Genomic DNA, 17,943 nt, shown 5'->3' with positions numbered 1-17,943 from the left:
TATGAAGGATGTTAGTATATTATGACATTGTTATATATATGTGGCAATTTTTTTCAAATTTGTTGTTTGTCATTTGCATATTTATGACTTTTTCATGCCATATTCTTATGTTTATATAGTTAAATAAATCATTTTTAAAAGTTGTCTTTAGATTTGAGTGATAGCTAGGAATTTCCCCACTCTCAGTGCATAAAAAAGTTTTCTTCTAGTAGACTTAAGATAGTCCCTTTTGCATTTTAACAGCTTTATTGATATATGATTCACATACCATACAATCTACCCATTTAGAGTGTACAATTGAATGCTTTTTGTCATATTACATTATTTTTAAAATTATGGTAAAATATATATAACATTAAATTTGCCATTTTAACTATTTTTAATAGTATAATTCAGCAATATTAATTACATTCACAATTTTATGCAACCATCTCTCACATACCACAGTATATTTCCAAAACTTTCTCATCATCCCAAACAGTGATTCTGTAACCACTCAGCAATAACCCCCCATTCTTTCCTCCTGTTAACTTTTAATGTACTTTCTATCTCTGAATATGCCTATTCTAGATGTTTCATATAGATGTAATCATACAGTATTTGTCCTTTTTATTTGTTTATCTCACTTAGCATATTTTCTTTATCTGTGTTGTAACATGTATCAGAACTCCGTTGCTTTTTATGGCAGAATAATATTCCATGGAATGGATATGCCACCCTTTGCTTATTCATCCATTTATTGATGGACACTTGAGTTGTTTCCATATTTTGGCTATTGTGAATAATGTTGCAATGAACATTGGTATACAAACATCTACTCAAGCCCATGTTTTCAATTCCTTTTGGTGTATACCTAGGATTGGAATTGCTGGGTGGTTTGATAATTCTGTGTTTAGCTTTTTGAAGAAACACCGAACTATTTACTACAGTGGCTGTACAATTTTACATTCCCACAAATAAGGTATGAGGGCTCCAACTTCTCAGTATAGTTGCCAACACTGGTTATTTTCTTTTATTGTGGTTGTTGTTTATTTAATAGTGATCCAAGTAGGTGTGAAGTGGTGTCTCATGGTGGTTTTGATTTGTATTTCCCTAGTGACTAATGACTTTAAGTATCTTTTCTTGTGCTTATTGTTTATCTTCTTTGGAAAGATGTCTGTTCAAGCCTCCATCATTTTTTAATTGGGTTGTTTGTCTTTTTTGTTAGTGATTTGTAGGATTCTTTATAGATTCTGGGTATTAATCCCTTATCAGATATATGATTTGTAAATAATTTCACCCATTCTGAATTGTTTTGCATTTTCTTGATCATGACCTTTGATACAAAAGTAATTTTAATTAAGTCCAGTTTAGCTTTTTTTCCTTTTGCTGCTCATCCCTTTGATGTCATAAGAATCCATTGCCAAATCCAAGGTCTTGAAGTTTTAGCCCTATATTTTCTTCTAAGAGTTTTGTGGTTTCAGGTCTAAGCCTCAGGACTTTATACATTTTAAGTCGATTTTTGTGTGTGGTATAAGATAAGAGTCCAGTTTCATTCTTTTCCCATGTGTATGTTACCCCAGCAACATTTATTGAAGAGAGATTATTCTTTAATATTTGAATGAACTTGGTACTCTTGTCAAAAATTGATTGACCATAGATTTATGAGTTTTTCCCAGAACTCTCAACTCTATTCTATTGTTCTATATGTCTATCCTTATGCCAGTACCATACTGTTTTGATTAATGTAGCTTTGTAGTAAGTTTTAAAATTGGAAGGTGTGAGTCCTCCAACTTTGTGCTTATTTTTCAAGATAGTTTGGCTCTTTAGGGCCCTTTGCACTTTCATATGAATTTGAGGATTGACTTTTCCATCTCTTTAAAAAGGCCACTTGAATTTTGAGAGAGGCTGCATGAAATCTGTAGATCACTTGGAGTAACATTGATCTTGCCAAAATTAATTCTTCCTATTGATGAACACAGGATGTCCTTCCATTTATTTAGGTCTTTCAAGATACTTCCTGATATTCTTAGGTAGAATACTAATATAGGCAAGACCATCCAACTCCTTCCAAAGTTACCAAGGAACACATGCAAAAGTCCCAAACGTTGAATGATTTCATTAAAACACATTTTACCACAATTCACAAAGCAACACTTTATTTTCATATAAATAATACTCACTGATGAAGGAGAAACAAAATCATGATTATCAATATTTCCTTAGGGAACCATTTTCATAGAACACTGATGAAGGAAAATGTCATACATCTTCAGAGTGGCAGAGGACACAGGGACAAGCATACTAGATTGAAAGCATAAAAGCATATTCTCATAAGAACTAAGCAATCCTTGTTGTTGGAAGACCAAATAGAATCATCATTAATGTAAGTAGAATCAAAGTTCACAATTTGTAAGTCCTTCTTAAGATATGCATGATTCAGCTTATTTACAGTTCGAGCAAAGGCATATTTAGAAGCACAACTATATGCTTCCAAACTGTACACTTTCTTGAAGTGCAGATCAAAAAATGGATTGTCCTAGAAGAGAAAGAGAGAGACATGATTTTGTTTTTACCCAGGGAAGTAGCTAAAGTTCCTGGATTCTCTCATATTCTCTTATATATGCTTATTGGTTGAAAGTATCAGTATCAAACATATTTCTAAAATCTGCAAAGGAGCTTTCCAAACCTACTTATTTCAAACATATTACTTCTAAAAAGAAAAACAATAAGAAAGATTATTTCTGAAGCATCTGTGATTTTTCAATTATACAAATAAAACATGTTTCAGAATGAGCAGTTATCAAATCTTCCCAGGGTAGTGAATTTGAGAGGATAGGTATGGATGGAAGAAGAGAATAACTCACTTACAGACATCTGGATGGGAGAAAAAGTTTCTCCTTTTCTCTAGTAGGAGGTTGGTCACTTGTGCTATTCCAGTGGTAGAAGGGGGCCAGTTAGCCTTTGGCGTACTATAGATCACTAACTTGCTTACTTTGAAGTTAGTAACAAGGAATTACCTTTGAAGTTAATAACGAGGATCATTAAATCATTTGACTGAAACTTTCAAATTACTAAAGAGTGCTTCTTATTGGATTGTTTATTGTTGCTATCCTTCTAGTGGAGATGTTTCTAGAAAAAGTGGACATCAAACCTGATCTAGGTCTTACCTGTTAAAATAATAATAATTGCTACTATTACTAATAGCAGTAACAACAATGCCTTGCATTTATAAAGTGCTTTTCAGTTTACAAAATGCTTTCACATTCAGTATCTGCCTAACTCCTAACTCTCCTTGAAGCCTGAGGTTTTGAATTATTTATCTTTGTGTTCCTGGTACTTATTCATGGCAACCACTAAGTTCTCAGCAAATGTGTGTTGATCTGATCTGAAATAGTCCTATAAAAAAGGAAGTGGAGGTAACATTGCCTTAAATGACAAGGAGGCAGAGAGAGACCAAAGAGTATTCATAATTTGTCACCATGTATTCTGTAAACATTATACACAAACCACTTATGTATTTGCAATCTCTTTTTTAAATAGGAAAATTATTGCAGGAAGCAGGAAAAAGGACATGGGTTTTAAAGTTAGAGAATCATTTTTAATCTCTGATGTAATTGTGAGCAAAGTACTTATCTGATTATAGATAAGACAATTATGAAACTTACACAAGATTAATCATATAAACTGTGTAGGACAGAGCTTAATAAATGATAGTTCCCTTTCCCAAATCTGCCCCCAAAGATTATGATACTGATGTTAATACCACCTTGCTTTATAGCACTAAAATTTTATTTAAAACAAAACAATGCCTTTAAAAATAATGTACATAGAAAAAAATAGGAACAACAAATTCTGGCAAGGATGTGGAGAAAGGGGAACCCTCCTACACTGCTGGTAGTAATGTAAACTAGTTCAACCATTGTGGAAAGCAGTATGGAGGTTCCTCAGAAAACTCAAAATAGAAATACCATTTGACCCAGGAATTCCACTTCTAGGAATTTATCCAAAGAATGCAGGAGCCCAGCCTTGAAAAGACATATGCACCCCTATGTTTATTGCAGCACTATTTACAATAGCCAAGAAATGGAAGCAACCTAAGTGTCCATCAGTAGATGAATGGATAAAGAAGATGTGGTACATATACACAATGGAGTATTATTGAGCCATAAGAAGAAAACAAATCCTATCATTTGCAACAACATGGATGGAGCTAGAGGGTATTATGTTCTGTGAAATAAGCCAGGCAGAGAAAGACAAGTACCAAATGATTTCACACATCTGTGGAGCATAAGAACAAAGCGAAAAACTGAAGGAACAAAATGGCAGCAGACTCACAGAACCCAAGAATGGACTACCAGTTACCAAAGGGAAAGGGGCTGGGAAGGATGGGTGGGAAGGGAGGAAAAAGGGGAATAAGGGGCATTACAATTAGCACACATAATGTAATGGGGGTGGGCATGGGGAAGGCTGTATAGCACAGAGAAGACAAGTAGTGATTCTATAGCATCTTACTACACTGATGGACAGTGACTGTAATGGGGTATGTGGTGGGGACTTGATAATGGGGGAATATAGTAACCACAATGTTGCTCATGTAATTGTATATTAATGATGCCAAAATTTAAAAAAATAATAAAGAAATAAAAAGAATGTACAATAGTGATGTGATTTTAAATGCAGTGTTCCCCTATTCACACCACACAAAGTTTTTCCTAGGTAACTGCAGCTTCTAAGACACTTCTGCAGAGAATCTCGATAAAAGGAAATCACACCCATTCCATTACCAGATACTAATCATGCTCCTTATGTGGTTTGTTCACTGAAACATTTGCTCCATATCATGTAGAAAATATCCTTTATGCTTTTGAGATACTCAGAGAGGATTACTTTTTGCCTTTAGCCTAATAACTGAAGCCTGACCAAACCTGTACCTATAATACAAGTCCTTCCTTTGTCCCTTTCTTCCCCTCTTCCTCCCTCTGTCTTCTACCTATGGAATCCCAGTGCTAAAAGGATATCTCGCACATCATTCAGTAATCTCTTGTTTATAGGTGGGATAAAAATTTCCAGAGAGGTGAAGTCTAGGTCACACATGTAGTTATCGGCAGAGCCAGGACAAGAACTCAGATCTCAATTTCCCCAATTCCATTTTTTGCTGCATCATCCTGTCTCCTATTGTACCATGTTAGCCTCCAAATCCCCAGTCAGTTTGATTTCTGCTTTATAAATTGACTTCAATTTCAATTCCATTCCATTTTAAAGTTGACAACTTTCTGGCTCGAAATTGCTCTATTTAAAACTGTGTCATTGCTATTGAGAAAATTATTATCAATGCTGACTCCTGAGAATTCAATTCCAACAGAGAGAAGTGGAAATTCCCAGAATAACTAAGATATTTTTATTTCTTCCATAGAAAATAAATCTTTAAGAGAGCTAATCTTTGGGTACTATAGATTTTCTTCTGGCAGTTTAATATTTTGGGTCCTAACATGATGAGAAGAATAGAAATACTCAACTTCTCTTTTGTGTCTAGTTCATTATCCAGGATAGTCATCTTCAAATAGGAAAGGGAAGAATTAACAATGTTGGGATGGAATTAAAGACCAGAAAGGTGAGGAGGAAAATAGAGCACAGCTACCTGCTACCAATGAATCTAAGTTGATAGGCTTGAGGAATACATCCTCAGGCACTGACCAAACTTACAAAAAATCATTATGACATCAGAAAAAAATAAGAAAAGAAAAATGGGTAAGAAAAAGAGGCAGGAATAGTTAATTCCTGAAATGACCGATTAGTGAATTTGACATTGATTTCTGATGAAATATGATTCAGTATAAAATTTTTGGCAAATACATAAAGGTATAAAGAAGGAAAGCATAATTTAAAATTTTCTAATTTTTTTAGAGATAGTTATTATTAAAGTGCTGGTTTGTTTCATATACATGCATACATACATATACCAACATGTATTTCCTATATTAAAATTTAAGGTTCAGATTTCAGTTTTCAGCAGTATGATGGACTAAATATGCAAAATGAGGTAATAGAAAAGTTTTGTACTTGGCCAATTGTTTAAAAACTTATCAAATGATGAACAATTGTGTTCTGAGGTATTCTTTTGGAAACACGATTTTTAATGACTGTGTGATATTTCAACATATTGATATGCAATAATAAATTTAGCTATTTCCTAAGAGTTGAACATCTAGGTAGGTAGAATGTACCATGAGAAAAATGCTATGTGAGTACTTAGGAAAGAAAATGATGAAATCCAGCATGTTTTTACCAAGAAGTCATGCCAAACACACTGAATTTTAAAAAGATTCCCAGGTGGTAAGTCAAGATAATAGCAGATAACATATTTGATTTCAGTAAAGATATTAAATGAAAAATTTAGGTATTCAGATAGGATAATTAAGTAAGGCAGAATTAAGTGCTTTGTCTGTCTAATTCTCTATGTACCTTCAGAGCCTAATAGAGCCTAATATTGAGATATAAATATATAATACATAAAGTATATAATATAAATAAAAATAAATTCTCAATGAATGAATATATCAATTTGTAGAGATGTTAAACAGCCAGTCAAAGAAGGCAAAGAAGCAAAATAGCTATGTGACCTTGGGCTAAGCAATCTCTTTAAGTCTCATTTTCTTTACCTATAAATTGAGAGTACTAATACAATTTAATTCATGAAGTTTGGTAATGATTATGTGGAATTATATTTGGGAAGAGTTTCCCATGTTTCCTAGCATCTGATAAGGGTTTATGGGTAGCAAGTAGCACTACTATTAGTAATAGTAATACTAGCAATAGTGATGACCTATCAATTACTTGGAGATATGCCTTTAGCCCTGCCTGCTTCATCATTTTTATTACCAACTTGAATGAAGTCCTAAATGTCATGCTTATTAAATCTGTATCATACAACAGTGAATATTTAAAAATCAAAATATTAGATGTGATAGGTCGGACCAATAGCCAAACAAGGAATATGGCATTTAGTAGGATTAAGAATAAATGATCTTAAGTTCTAATTCTACCAACAATAACACAAGTATTTATTGAGTGCCTAGAATCTCTCAGGCAAGGGGCTATGATAAATCATAAAAAGTCACAGTCCCATTTTTTTAGGAGTTTTCTGTCCAGAGGGGAGATGGAGTAAGCCAACAATTACAATTTGCAGGGTTATGGCTATAACACATTTATACTCACAATGCAATGGGGGTATGGAGAGAGGGAGACATGAGTAGGACTTTACCCAATGGAGACTCTAGGGATAGGGTGGGAGATGGTGGTTTCTGGGCAATCTAAGCCTCAAGAGTCAGCAGCTAAGCACGCTGTAACTACAAATATAAGAGGCAATGGCCAGATGATAAAGGAGCCAGATCACCAGGCCTTTATTTCTATTTTATTCTATGTAAGTAGAAGGTATGGCACGTCAGTTAAGTGGCATATCATGTAAAGAAGACTTGAGGCTACAGTTAAGCGTTTAATTGAAATAAGTAATCCAGACCAAAGGAGATACAAACTACTCATACTAATTCTACAGTACTGTATTTAATTCTGGAAAAACTGAAGCATTCCAGAGAGAAAACAATTCCATCATGGGTGTCAAAGAAATGACATGGGGGAAAATAACAACAATTGTATCATCTCTTAATATTTGTATTGTCTTATATTATCTCTTATGTGATCTTCATATGGAAACTATTTAAAGAATGAAGTGGATACATTTGACCTAGAAAAGAGAAAATTTGAGGGAATATTTTAACTGTCTTCAAATATTGGAAAAGCTGCTACATGAAAGAAGGATTGGCTTTGTTCTAGGTTGCTTCAAATGACCAAATGGGTGGATGTTACAGTGAAGCAGATTTTGGTTAAATGTAAGTAGGAAATCTAAATATAAAGTCTGGCAATTCAGAAATGCAATGGACTTTCTCATGCTTAATGAGTTCTCCATCAGCAGAAGAGTTCAAAGAGAGACTGGGAAAACTACTTGTCAAGTGGAGAGATTGGAGTAAATACCTTTTTCCCACTGCCAACTCTAAGATTGTAGGATTTCTAAGGGTTGTTGATCCTTATGGAGGATCAAGTGGCTAACCAACAGTAAAACTTGAAGAAAATGAGGGAAGGAATCCCTGAAACTTATGGAGGAAATTGGGGTGGGGAAAGAAGGTGTGGGGGAAGTATCATGTATTTAAAGTTTCAGAATTGACTGGAAGATTGTTTTTAACTTGTTTGAGAAGCCCTTGGGAAAGATACTTTTAAATTTAATAGACAAAATTAAATTTTAAACTCATAAAAACAACAAAAAAACCCAGTAGATCATCCCAGTAGCTTAAACCATACCACTTAAGAATAATATGTCATCTTAACACTTAGTACATGCCAAGAATATATGAAGTAGGATATTGAACATAAAGATCTCCAGTATTGATCCCACCTCTCCTTTCCAAAACATAACACTTACGGTATCTGCTTCTTTTCCATCAATCATCTGCAGATCATTCAAAGACCACTTTTTTGTTACTTCATATTTTTCATCTAAACCTATTCTGTAGTGTTTCACCATAATTATTTTTACTTCTTCATTTTTGGTCACTGTAGGACAGAAAAACAGTTTACATAACACTCTTAGAAGATAATAAATTTTTCATGAAGTCATACTTTTAAGTATTTATGCAACTCCTTTTCATATAATGAGTTTGATTCTACTTTATATTTGCACCCCCATTATGAACCCTGATGTATCTGAACCTTCATGAGTATGCTCCCAAACTTGCTTGATGTGTTAACTTTATTTTTGCTACATTCATGATCACATGCTGCCACAGTAATGTCTGTCAGATAGAACACTGAATTACAAACTTTCAGCTATGAGCTTTGTGGTGGAGAATGGGGTTCAACTAGTGGTAAGAAACAAGAGGTTTAGCGTTAGCCCACAGTCAGTGCCAAAGTGTTTACCAGAACAAGTTGGAATTTTAATTTATGACAATATGAGAAAATGAGGTCAGGAAAGTGAACTCTGCTCACACAACAATACAGTGTTGAAGAGAGACTGGGCAAATACTACTGTGTACATTGTCTTTGGTGTGAGATTTTTGATACAGAAGGGCTTACATCACAGTGACTGTTGGTGCAGTTTGAGATTTTGAATCCTCTCTAGTGTGTCTCAAAATTCTAGCATTTAAAATGTGCAACCAATACTAAAAGCTTTAGTACCAGATTTTGAAAGGCATAGGAAAATCATTGCCTATTCCATGTAAACAAAATGAGGGAAATAACTTCCTGATCCTAATCACCATCTCTAGTCTCATATGAATACATTAGAAGAATCAACATTTGATTAGAACTCCTGTACTGAAAATGATCAATGAGTTAATAAAGGAGCATTTACTGAGTATTGCTGTTTGCCTGATATTATAGATGCCACAGGGGTTACAAGTATGAGACATGGTCCCAACCCTCTAGAAACTTATGGTTTTGTTGAAGAGACAAGGCTAACAGACACGAGTTACGTAAAATATGTATTATGAAGGTATGTAGTTACACTACGAAGAGGTGGCAGTGGGAATTGAATATCTGAAGTACATTCAGTTGGACAGTATGTTGAATATCAAGATAGATGATGTTACTTAGAGAGTTGCAAGTAATTCTGCCTTCTAAGAGTGAGACTGGAATTTATCTTTGGGGAAGACCCTCTTGGTTCAGGACAGTGCTACTTTGTCATGCCCTCCTAGTTAAGAAGGTATAAAGCAATATATTATAATATTATCATAGTGATAGACAAGTGATGTGGAGCAGGCAATATGCTCAACAGGAGTTCTGAGAAGAAGGAGGAGTGGAAAAGTTAAAGAGGGAATTATGGGAAAAACAGAATTTGAGATTAGACCTTAAAATTAGTCCAGTTCAGAAACGCAAGGATGATCTAAGGCATTTCTAGGCCAAGAACAGCCTGAGGAAATGGACAATAGAAGCTGGACTTTGGGTAGAATTAGAGGAAGTGGACCATATAGATTGGTTGGTGTTAGGACATGGTGGGCAATAGGATTAAAGGAGTTGAAAAGGCTGTGAATGTGTTTTGAAAGACTGGACTTGAAAAATCACAGAAGCCACTGTGCACTTGTGGTGTCTGAGTCCCTCTCTCTGGTTGGGAGGTGTAGAAGGCTGTGTGGACAGTGAAGTCTCCAGAATTGGGGCTGGGGAAGGGAGTAATTATCCTCTAAAGATGCAGGTGATACCAAAACTAAGGCAACTGGTTGAGCTTTGAGTTGATAATGGAGCTGAGTTCAGTCCCCTAGAGAAGGGGTCTGAGCAGGCTGACAAATCTAAGAGGGCACTGGGCCAGGTGTTCAGTGACAGCTCACACAGTAATATGTATTCCATAAGCTTCCTTTCTCCATTAGCAGGAGACTAATACAGGGGAGCCCTGCTAAGGGCTATTTCTCCAGAAGCAGTGAGGCACAAGATTCACTGGAGGAGAAAAGCAAGAGGAACTGGAGGTCCCTGGAAAAGGCAGTGTTGAATTCTGGGTTCGGATCATGGCCCCACTTCTTATAATGTGGTCTGAGTAGGTTACTTAATCTCTACAGAGATTAAACCTCAGATTTCTCATGTTGTAAAGTGGACATCAGAGTGATATAAACCCGTAGGGTGTAAAGATTAAAAGTATATGAAGGACTTAGGATAGTGCCTGGTTTATAGTAATTGTTGAAGTGTTTCATTGTTTTAAGAGGCTGTTGTAATATCGGCATAGGATGTGGGCAGTGAACAGAGAAGTGGCAAATTCAAGTAAGATTTCAAATGAGGCATTGACAACCCTTGGTGGAAATAACACTGAATAGAAAACAAAATAAGAAAGCATGGGGGGTGAGCTGGTTGGGTGGAATAATGAGTTTAGTTTTTGATGTACAGATGAGGTGTCCATAAACTACATCAGTAGAGAAGGAGATGGAAGTTTACAGTTTCAGAACAGAGATAAGGACCTCGGATTTTTCTGTGTGGACTGTTTTTCAAGACTAGGTTTACAGGGAAAAAAGCAGAGAAAGAGGTGAGACAGACTGGAGAAGAAAAAGGTGCCAGCAGAGAGGTCTGGGAAGGGGCCATCAGAAAGGAGACAAGCCCAGTAGTGCAATGCTATGGAAATAAAGAGGAGGGAGTATTGCAAAGATTTGGAGACAATCCCATGAAGTCATTGTGTTGGGTAAAGCAGGGTTCAGTCCTAGCACCAAATCTGACATGGGAAAGATCACTGGATTCTTCCCCAAGAGCAGTTTTTCTGGAATGATGGGGGTAGAAGACAGCTTGCAGAGGACTCCTTCATGCACTGTCTAATACCAAGCGCATTCTGTGTGCTGGTTCCTGAGATAAGTACAATTAAAAAAAAGAAATTGGAAGAGACTGAAGGCTATGATTTAGATCACATATCCGAACTGTTTGGAAGATGAGAGACTGAGTATTTTAGGACAAAGAAGTGACTGAGGAGAATGTCCTGGAGGAAACTTAGAGCAGAAGATCTTGACCCAGGCTCAAAAAACTGGCTCAGGGTCTGTGAGCAAACGTTGGTGGGTTTCTGCCCATGTACACTTCTCCAGGCCTAAAAAAGCCCATTCCCACTGGTCTAGATGTTAGCTTTGGGAAGAGGAAAGGATTAGAAGAGAAGCCATGAGGCTGGTGCGTTTAAGCAGAGGCACGGCTGATTCTGTCAGATTAAGACAGGATCTTGGAGGCAGCTGCTTCTATTAGAAGGCAGTTGTGTGTGTCCAGACACAGGACCAGAGGTGATGCTCCTGTTCAGGCTAGCTGTCCCACCCACTACTTAGGGGGTGGGAGAGGAAGGGTGTGAGGAGGAGTAACTGGATACTGTGTGAAAAATGTAGTCTGAAACAAATTCCATGCCTCATCTAAATGTGACCATAACCAGCTAATTGACTGTAGGCCCACTGATTCATTTCATTAACTTGATAAATATTTGAATGCCCCTGTGTACAAAGCCCTGTGCCAGGCATTGAAAAAAATGAATTCCTGTAAGACTCCATTCCTGCTCTCACTGAGCCTACAGGGAGTGGGGGCCTCAGAAAGGAAACACGTGATCACAGTGCTGTGAATGAGGCACAGACAGGGTGATATAGGAAAATGAAGAGTCAACTTCATCCTACTGGGGGTTAAGGAGAGCTTCCTGAAGGAAGTCGTCTGGGTTGCAGAGGGTGGTGGGAGCTGGCAGAATGAAAAAGGGGTAGAGGGAGTTCTGGATCAGCATGTGTACAAAAGCTTGAACTACTTGACACTGAGTCATTTACAGGTATTTGGTATTGCTGGCATGAAGTGTGAGGGTGGATAGGTGGTAGGAAGCAGGTTAGGTAGGAGCTAGATTCTGAAGGGTCTAGAATGCTAGGCTAAGGAGTTTGAATGTTAACCTGAAAGCTAAGTGTGTGGAGACTAGCAGGGAGGGTTGTCACTGAGGGATTTTCAGTGAATAGACAGGATGAGATTTAAATTTGAGTAAGTTTTCTTGGGCAGTTCTGTAAGGGATGGATTGAAGAAAGGGATGTTAAGAAGGTAGGATATACCAGTTATCAAGTTTTTATACATGAATGGTCATTGTTCCTCTAACACCAAACTAAGAAAATTAAAAAGCAGCCTTTAAAAGTTAACCATTTGATGCAATGGTCTAGCACAGAGATAGTACAGCTTCTTTAATTTAGCAAATTAGCCTCCTCTGGAGTCAAAGAGGCTCCAAGAATTGTCTTTAGCCAAGAGTCAAAGAAATCTACTCAGGCTGGAGTGGACCCAATCCCTAATTTCTACACTTGGGCTCTGCTGCCAGATAAAATTAAATGGCCATATCCACATTAATGCAATGGCAATATGGAAACTTATCACATTGTCTTAACAGAGAAATGTGTTTATATAATCAAAATGTTAGAGAGTTGGTTTCAGTAACAGCAGAAGTGCCATTTTATAATTATGATTTAGTGAGTGATATCTGTAGACCCAGGAAATTTCAGAATGAACTGGCTCCAGTTTTAATATTTCAGTTAGCAGTTTCCGAATTACAATCTTAACTTCATGCCAACCATTTACTTTCACTTTTAATTTCAGAATAAACATAGTCATTAATAACTGCTTCTATTACCATGGCAAGATAGTCACTATTTTTCAAAACGCTAAATGGAAAGAAGGTTGGCTAATTGAAACAATATAATTTGGCAGAATAGAGAAAAAAACAGTAGCTCACAAATACACAGGAGCTACACAGAAATGCTTTAAATAAATAAATGATTGTCATTTTATAATCCTAGTGTTGCATAATATTTTTCATCATTGAAATTAAATAATAGGGTAAAATTACCATAGATGTCACAGATAAGAAGCCTCAGTGAAAAGGTTTCAATACATTAATGATGTCTTGGGGTAGTTGAGAATGCTATTACTGATTTCACCAAAAAAGTTATTTTCACACAATGTTTTTATGAATTAATTTTTAGGCACTGTAGCTGGGTGTTTGTGTCACTGCAAAATTTGTTTGTTGAAGTCCTAACCCCCAAGGTTATAGGATTTGGAGGTGGAGTCTTTGGGAGGTACTGAATGGCATTAGTGCCCTTATAAAAAGACCTCAGAGAGATATGTGCCTTGCCCCTTCTACCATGTGGGGTCACAGGGAGAGGACAGCGGTCTGTGAGGAAGTCAGTCCTCACCGGATACTGAATCTGCTGGCACCATATCTTCCATTTCCCAATCTCCAGAACTGTGAGAAATAAATGTTTGTTGTTTATAACCCACCCAGTCTATAGCATTTTGTTTCTTTTTCTTGTAAACTTACTCTTAGTTAATACTCTTATTGTTAATGATTTGACAAAATTGTTAGCTGCTCTGGTTCACAGAGAAGAAATTTTGTAGGGCATCAAAATGGGCTATGCATGTATGGAGAATTTATGCATACTATTTCATAATTTAAGCAAATGCCACTTATTTTCAAATTAATATCAATGGGTGGAAAATGTTTTTCTAAATAAATGAGAATACTTAATCTGTATCTGAATATGTATATAATTTGTATTTACAAAATATATAATCTAATTATATAAATGCTTCATTGTATGTTAGGCATACATATTTATGTATGTTTACTGTACATCTGATTTTATTATGAATATTTATTTACAGTATGTACTTTTATATATGTATATTTCAGCATATGTCTTCACAGTAAATATATTTTTTTCTGCATATTTAAAAATACAGCCCTGCTATTTTATTTATTTGGAATAAAATTTATCATTTTTTTTTCCTAGTTAGGATTTGCAGGAGAGGACTATGTGTAGTAGTAGGTATTATTATTTCCATTTTAGAGATGTCAACACTGAGGCCAGAGAGGATACTTGCCCCAAATATTACAGCTGGCAGGTGGGTAAAGCAGAGTCAGGTTTCACACCAGATTTGTCTGATTCCAAGCATTCCATGATCCGTTCCAGCATGCCCTGCTACTGCCCCTTCAGTTATGGCTAATGCTTTATATGCTATTTCAAGTCCTTCAGAATATCTTTAATTCATTTGCACTCTCTTCATGGCATAAGTGACTTAGCGCTTTCTAGTGCCTGCACATAATAGAACTCCTCCCTCCTTTGTAGGAAGATGCTACTTTTAACTGCCAGGGATAATGATGTTCTAGGCTAGGGGAAGCTAATCCCAAGGAGAAATGACCAGGCAAACCTGAGGTGGGAGGAGTCTGAGGTGCCAGGATAGCCTCAAAGGAAATCCCAGCAAAGTACAGAGAGGGAGATAGAGTTTATGACATCTGACTTTTGACATCAACCAGGTGAAGTATCAAATAACAGTAAATCACAACCATCTGATTGGGAGACCCCTGCAAATAACACTCTGATCAGATAAATAAAAGGTTTAATTTATTTAAATGTATCTTCTTAAATTTGAAAAATGCAAGATGGAATTTTACCACTCTAGACCTGCAATTCTCACAAACTTAGAACTGCTGGGTTGTAGGCTCTAAAGAAGAAATCATAACTATGCCTCTCTACTTTCCGAAGGTGGCCAGTGTTCAAAATCTGGAGTTACCTGTCTCAGCAATTGTGATATGACCTGTTAGATTCCTATCGATAGAACTTTTCTGAGTAAGACACCATCACGGATTTAGGACTACTGAGCATCACATTGACTTTATTTTAAAATACAGTTGTGTCTAAACATATTTAAAGTGGTCATAAAAAGATGTTATATTTAGGGAAAGTGCTCTCAAATGGATGGATGTGATATAGAGGAGAGTCATGAAAAGTTGTGAACTGATAAGACTTATAGTGTTAACTTTTATCTGGAATATCACAATATTCTTTTCTCTTCCTCACATCTGGGAGGACCTTGTTTTTTCCTGCTTCTTACATGACACAATCTTTGCATTTTATTAATGAGGTAATCACCTACTTTACTTGGTCATTTTCTAGATAAGAAAATTATATCCTAAAGAGGTTGCTTTGACATATGTTAACAATGCCAACCCCTTGCCCTTCCAATCCCTGCTTCCAACCCCTGCGCTTATGTCACTTATGAAAAAGGATAGCAAGTGACCCCTGCGCACAGTGTTTTTCTCAGAACTTGAGGACATAGGGAAAAAAATAGCATCCATTTTCAAAAATTTAATTCTAAGAGACTTTTTTTCATACCAGATAGAACAAGTTTAGTTAATTATATAATTGGAGGAATGCATTAAGATATATTTGGTAAGTTAAAACATATATTATTGTGATTATTTTATTTTTTATGCTTTTCTTCAAAAACACTTGTATACTGATGTTACATGAAGAGTAATTAGCTTTATAAAGTAGGATCACAATAGGCATAAAATTAGTAAATGTTAATGCTGGAATAAGCATCTTCTCTAATATATTGAAATACTTTAAGATATAATGATTTGATGATTAGGATACAATACAGTTTCTAAAATTGTCTCATTTGACTCTGCAACAACTTGATTTCTTTCTTTTTCCTCGACTGATTAAATTTTTCACCTTGCTGATAGGTCAAGTCCTCACACTATTTATATAGCAAAACATGCAGTGTAAAGTGTTAGATAAGTATTACTACTCTAATAATTAGGAATGATAGAAAGATGTTCTACTTTCCTTACTCCCTTTTGATACCTCTAGAAGGTCCTTCTAAGCCAGTTACCAGGAAGAGAATTATAACAAGTTGTTTCCTGAAAATGCTGAGGTGTGTGCCTTAAGAGAAAGTCCACGATGAACCCAAAGAGTTTCTAAGCTTCTTCCTCCTGAGTCCCTGAAAAGTATTAAAAGGCATGAATTGGGAAAGGGGAATGCTCTGTGTTAAATTCAATAACGGCAACAAGCATTTCTGTCTAAATTCAGCACAAAAAATACAGGTTAGGCAAATCATAATTAAATGCAAAAGTCTATTCCTACTTTTGGACAATTTTCACGAATTTTAAAAACACAGGGAGAACCTTAATGTCAGATAGTTTACGGAGCTTCCCTTTATAGTTAAAGTTCCATCTTCATGAACTAATTTCTATTAGATTGTTTCTGTGAGCACATTTCCTAGAAGAGAAAGAATTTTTAAAGGATCATTTATCTTTTCAAAATAAACTACCAGGAAGTCTACATAAGCCCACAGAAGAAAATCTAAGGTCTTCTTTCTTTCCTAATATGAAAAGAGAGAACACTAGTTGTGCAGACTGGTTAGAAATAGAGTTGTATAACTCAATTCTCCATCGTGTTTAAAAATATACTGAAGAGCTCTCTGTTGAATTTTTTAAAATGAGGTCTCACACAATAAAATTGTACACGATTAAAGTGAATTTATGAAGATTGGAGATAATCAAATCAGGAGAAGTACAAACCCAGTTTCATTTCTGAACAATTAACCAAAATATTCTTATTACATTATTTTTCTGTCTTCCATTTTAAAACTCCCTCCAAAATTTTATAGCATCCAAATTCTTAAACTTGGCATGCTTAAGCTCTCTCACTGGAAGAGCGCTTTTACTGTATAGGAAAAGAAATACAAAAATGTCCCTCGACACTGATGGACAGTGACTGCATTGGGGTATGGGTGGGGACTTGATAATATGGGTGAATGTAGTAACCACACTGTTTTTTCATGTGAAACCTTCATAAGAGTGTATATCAATAATACCTTAATACCAAAATTTTTTTTTTAATGTCCCTCTAAAACCCAAGCACCTTGGGGTCATTTACATTTTGCAGTGATAACAGAAAGAATGGATTACCTGACACACACAGGTAGTACCTGTCCTGGACGGAGAGCTCTATTTCGATAAACTCGCACAGACTCTGCGAGAGCGGCCGGAACAGTTTCTTCTCCAAGTCCTCTTTGACCAGCGATGACATTTCCCCCAGCTGCGCGGGGCCTGGTGGCTCGGCGCAGGCTCTCCCTTTCTCTCCTTTTGCTCCCCAGATTTCTGGCCTTGGTTTGCCGCTCCTCGGGGAGTCCTGCCCACCGCGCAGCCCTCACGCTCTCAACTTAGCGCTCCTGGCCAGTGACCGGCTGCCGACGGCGCTCAGGGCGCTCAGGGCGCTCAGGGCGCTCAGCCCTCTCACTGCGGCACCTCCGCGGCGGCCGCAGCCCCAGCCCCAGCCCCAGCCCCACCGTCACTCCTCGGCATCCATGCTCGCGCAGACTGCTCTCTGGAGCGCTCCTGCGGTTTGCTGATGGGGAACGTATTTATGGACGCGGGCAGATAGACTTGTGGAGTCCCCTGGTTATTCTTGTCTAGTAGCCTTTTCCCTTTTCATAACTCTCTTCAGAGGAAGACCATTGCTTCAGCTTGATTCCATTATATAAATCAGTTGTCTGGCTGTATTGATTGGGATCATCTTGCATTAAGAACTTTGCTATCATCGGCGATAGAAAAAGCATCAGTGCCTGCTTCTAACACTTCCAACAAGTCTCTTTGCCTCTTTTCTT

The 17,943-nt window shown here is 36.6% G+C and overlaps 1 protein-coding gene across 1 annotated transcript; it reads right to left on the bottom strand.

Annotated features, from left to right (window-relative positions):
- Window positions 1-945: 945 nt before the first annotated feature.
- Window positions 946-17,552, bottom strand: EXOC1L (exocyst complex component 1 like). The gene is made up of 3 exons (XM_036895216.2): window positions 17,246-17,552; window positions 8,456-8,586; window positions 946-2,518 (listed from the first exon to the last, which is right to left on the bottom strand). Exons 1-3 carry the CDS (start codon window positions 17,364-17,366, stop codon window positions 2,252-2,254), a joined length of 519 nt encoding a protein of 172 aa, XP_036751111.2. The 5' UTR covers window positions 17,367-17,552; the 3' UTR covers window positions 946-2,251.
- Between the last annotated feature and the right edge of the window lie 391 nt (window positions 17,553-17,943).

The sequence above is a fragment of the Manis pentadactyla genome, chromosome 5 (genome assembly GCF_030020395.1).
Source record: "Manis pentadactyla isolate mManPen7 chromosome 5, mManPen7.hap1, whole genome shotgun sequence".
NCBI lineage: Eukaryota > Metazoa > Chordata > Mammalia > Pholidota > Manidae > Manis > Manis pentadactyla.
This window is presented reverse-complemented; position numbering and strand designations above follow the sequence as displayed.

Bases quoted from the DNA above. Each gene is read 5' to 3' on its own strand.
- EXOC1L (XM_036895216.2), bottom strand. From the start codon at position 17,366: ATGTCATCGCTGGTCAAAGAGGACTTGGAGAAGAAACTGTTCCGGCCG. The intron at 8,587-17,245 runs GTAATCCATTCT...TCTGTCCTACAG, and splicing joins GTACTACCTGTGTGTGTCAG to TGACCAAAAATGAAGAAGTA. The intron at 2,519-8,455 runs GTAAGTGTTATG...TTTCTCTTCTAG, and splicing joins ATGGAAAAGAAGCAGATACC to GACAATCCATTTTTTGATCT.